This window comes from Salvelinus sp. IW2-2015, unplaced genomic scaffold (assembly GCF_002910315.2).
Source record: "Salvelinus sp. IW2-2015 unplaced genomic scaffold, ASM291031v2 Un_scaffold2178, whole genome shotgun sequence".
Classification (NCBI taxonomy): Eukaryota; Metazoa; Chordata; class Actinopteri; order Salmoniformes; family Salmonidae; genus Salvelinus; species Salvelinus sp. IW2-2015.
Window position 1 is genome coordinate 105,223 of NW_019943509.1, and position 4,406 is coordinate 109,628.

At 45.1% G+C, this 4,406-nt stretch overlaps 1 protein-coding gene and 1 long non-coding RNA gene across 2 annotated transcripts in view; one reads left to right on the forward strand and one right to left on the reverse strand.

Moving 5' to 3' along the window:
• Positions 1–4,362, forward strand: part of cfap68 (cilia and flagella associated protein 68) — a 46,428-nt gene extending 42,066 nt beyond the window's left edge. Inside the window, exon 3 of the mRNA XM_024140512.2 lies at positions 4,272–4,362. Within this exon, the coding sequence (XP_023996280.1) occupies positions 4,272–4,349 (78 nt within the window). The 3' untranslated portion in view covers positions 4,350–4,362. The remainder of the gene's footprint in view (positions 1–4,271) is intronic.
• Positions 1–4,406, reverse strand: part of LOC139025044 (uncharacterized) — a 48,518-nt gene that overhangs the window by 39,114 nt on the left and 4,998 nt on the right. The window lies entirely within an intron of this gene.

Here is a 4,406-nt window from a genome sequence, read left to right on the forward strand (position 1 = left end):
TGTGTTTTTCTCAAACCTGTGTCCTGTGCCTGACTCAGACAACGAACCCAGCATTTTATCACACTAACTACCTCTCGTCTTCATGTTACCTGATGAAATTGCTGTACAATAGGATCTTGTTGCCATCTGATGCACATTCAGATGTCATAAATCAGCACTGCAGAGCTCCCTGTCCTCTGCCGTGCCTTGATTGTATTACTGTTGATGATATCTGGAAATGTGCATGTACACCCTGGCCCATCTACTGTATAATTTGGACAAGTTCGGCGGGCCGGATTAAAAAGCCTAACGGGCCGTATGTGGCCCGCGGGCCGTAGTTTGCCCATGTCTGGGTTAGACCATTTCACAGGTTTGACCCCTACCTTCACAGGTTAGACCCCTACCTTCACAGGTTAGAGCCCTACTCTTACAGCTTAGACCCCTACCTTCACAGGTTAGACCATTTCACAGGTTAGACCTCTACCTTCACAGGTTAGACCCCTACCTTCACAGGTTAGATCCCTACCTTCACAGGTTAGACCCCTACCTTCACATGTTTGACCCCTACCTTCACAGGTTAGACCCCTACCTTCACAGCTTAGACCCCTACTCTTACAGCTTAGACCCCTACCCTTACAGCTTAGACCCCTACCTTCACAGGTTAGACCCCTTCACAGGTTAGGCCCCTTCACCAGCCAGACCCCTACCTTTACAGGTTAGACTCCTATTAGTGGGGGGAACTTAACCTGGCGAGGGTCTGGGGGAGAAATTATTTTGGCCGTCTAAAGCTAATTTCCCGCATTTTTACACAATACAATATGCCATCTCGATTTAGAACAAAAAGTAATCAACTCTTTAAAAAATACAAAGGCTTTTGATTGTCTTTACTTAGACATCCTCTATATCAAATTTCAGCAAGACCGACTAGTCAGCCCGAACAACCCCAAGTTAGCCAAGTTCAATTACTTATTTTGAAACGGGACAAAACAAAGGCTACAAAAAATGTCCATACAAACAACAGCTGTTAGATAGTGATATGACGTGGCTATTATTGCTATCTGACAGATATCTAGAGGCTAGAGCTGACCTGGCTGTGGTAGCTACTAGCTAACGTTGCTTATTCATTCACCTCATTCGAGAGGGTATGAAACATTAGCTAACGTTACATGTCACTTACAATACTAGCTCAGCACTGTGAATAAAAACAATACTTTTGTTTTTTTCTGTTATGTTAAACAGCAGTTACCTTGCCAGCTACATCAGTCAACCAAAGAGTAGCCAGTTTCTGCTCTGCTTGCTTTTACAACTCGGTGAAAGAGAGCAACACATACACACTGAACTATGCTCAACTCTCCCGTGCTGGTCCAGCCAGCCTTCCAGAAGCTTTGCCTTCACACAGCCTGTCAGCCCGCTCTGTGGTGTCCTTGGACCTAAATCCAGCCAACGGACTTCTCCAAACAGCCTACCCGACCGCTCGGAGGTGTCCGCATGGTCCAAAAGCAGATCATTTTTTGTATCACATTGCAATGTTAAAACAGGGGGGAACAAAAATGCAATGTCAGAATGTGGGGGGACATGAATGTGGAGGGAATGTTTGTCTATGGAGATTGCATGTCTGTGTGCTCGATTTTATACAGTACCAGTCAAAAGTTTGGACACAGTTTGGAAATAACACATATTGAATCATGTAGTGACCAAAAACAAATCAAAATCTATTTTATGTTTGAGATTCTTCAAAGTAGCCACCCTTTGCCTTGATGACAGCTTTGCACACTCTTGGCATTCTCTGAACCAGCTTCATGAGGTAGTCACCTGGAATGCATTTCAATTAACAGGTGTGCCTTGTTAAAAGTTAATTTGTGAAATGTATTTTCACTACAGACAGAGGAAGGGAGAGAGAGAGAGAGACACAGCTGCATGTTTTTTACGAAAAGATAGATGTGGAATTAGATAAACTTGGATTTTTCGGCAGGGACATATACAGGATGCTACCCTCCGCAGCATAACCTTCACTCCAGATCAAAACTCCAAACCTTCAACCTAATTTTAGACAAAATGACCTGGAAGGATTACTACTACCAAGGATTCCTTTTGTCCAAGCTATATAGACGGTGCTCTGGCATGTAAACAGCAGAGACCTGAGGACACCATCCAACCCGGAACTGAGACAGACCAGATACAACTTAAATTAGCACGGAGGTGTGAAGTGAGCGGTGTCGAAGCCTTTGAGCCCAACAAATGTCAGGAGTCTCGCAGGCTACCCCACCCAAATCCAGAGGCCTTGAAGCCCTCTCCCACTGTTCAGAGACCATCCACTGGCATTTTCTACAAGAAATCTGCCTCCAGAAGTAATTCTCCCAAGTGGGTGTGACACCTACTCCCGTTGCCTGCTGCACTGCTGCTTGGATTCCACCTGGCGATCTGTTCATCGTCTGCCCTGGCTTGTCTCCCCCTGTCTGGTAGAGGTACCCCCACCACACTCTGCTTTCGCTCGCCTCCATCACACAGACACTGTTGGGGTGAGGGACTCTGAACTTACAATGGCTAGCCCCAAGTTGTTATTTTTTACCTTGTGCTTTATACCATTTGCCTCAGGACTCCTGAATGCTTTGTTGAATATGAACGTTCTTGTTTAGCTAACCATGGGACAGACTATTTGTTCCCACACTCGGGACTCTGACTCTCTATTGGTTACACAGACTTTTGGCCTCCCATCCTATTCTAACTACCTCTCGTCTTCATGTTACCTGATGAAATTGCTGTACAATAGGATCTTGTTGCCATCTGATGCACATTCAGATGTCATAAATCAGCACTGCAGAGCTCTCCCTGTCCTCCGCCGTGCCCTGATTGTGTTACTGTTGATTATATCTGGAAATGTGCATGTACACCCTGGTCCACCTACAGTTGCTAGCCCCAATTCTGACTTCTTCTCTGATATCTGCTTCGCTTTCTGCTCTCGTAAAAGCCTGGGTTTTCTGCACGTTAACATTAGAAGCGTATTACCTAAAATGGATCAATTGAAAGTGTGGGTTCACAGCTCCAATCCAGATGTTGGTCATTACTGAGACGTAGTTAATTAAGAAAGAGTGTTTTGAATACTGATGTTAACCTTTCTGGTTATAACCTTTTTCGGCAAGACAGATCTTCCAAAGGTGGGGAGTGGCAATCTTTACCAAGGATACCCTTCAGTGCTCGGTTGTCTCCACCAAGTCTGTCCCCAAACAATTTGATTTGCTGGTTTTAAGCATTAAACTTTCAAATAGCTCTTTGTTGACTGTTGCTGGGTGTTATCGTCCTCCATCAGCACCAGCCTGTACCCTACTTGCTCTAAGCTCTCTCTCCTAAGCTCTCTCCTGGCCTGTACCCTACTTGCTCTAAGCTCTCTCTCCTAAGCTCTCACCCAGTAAAGGCTACTCTCCTCGATGTTATCCTCACAAATAATCCTAATAGGTATCAGTCTGGTGTTTTCTGTAATGACCTGAGTGATCACTGTTTTACAGCCTGTGTTCGTGATGGCTGATCAGTGAAACAACCTGTCAGGATTTGTCGTAGACGCTTGGTAAAACACTTTAAAGAACAAGCCTTCCTTCATGACCTGGCCTCTGTAAAATGGTATAGAATCAGCTTGATCACCTCTGTCGAAGACGCTTGGACCTTCTTTTTTGATATTTTCAGTGGTATTGTGAACAAACACGCCCCCATGAAGAAAATGAGAATTAAAAACAGGTTCAGCCCCTGGTTCGACCGTGATCTTGCAGAGTTACTCCACCTCAAGAATCGCATTTGGCAAAATGCTCGGGCACACGCATACTCAGGCTGACTGGCTCTCGTTCAGGCAAATGAGAAATAAGTTCACTCAGACTATCCGGAAGGCCAAAGTTAGTTACTTTAAGGAGAAGCTCTCTCTCTGTGGGTCTAACCCCAAGAAGTTCTGGAAAACGGTTAAAGACCTGGAGAATAAACCCTCCTCCTCACAGCTTCCCGTGTCCCTTAATGTTGATGATGTGGTTGTTACTGACAAGAAGCACATGACTGAGCTCTTTAATCACCACCTCATTAAGTCAGGATTCCTATTTGACTCAGCCATGCCTCCTTGCCCGTCCAACATTTCCTCATCTCCCACCCCATCTAATGTGACTAGGCCGATGCTCCTCCCTCTTTTTCCCCTGCCCCGCTACAAAGTTTCTCCCTGCAGGCGGTCACTGAAGGGGTGTCCACATACTTTTGGCCATATAGTGTTTATTTCTTCCACCTCCCTGATATCTGTCCATTCCTCTCCTCTTTCACAGTTCTCTCACTACTTTGACTCCACCTACTCCTCCTCCTTTAACCGTGAAGAGAAGAGACCCATCTACAGCTGTGAATAATACTACTGCATATCACTGAGTATTATATAATTTTACTGCATATTACTGAGTACTACT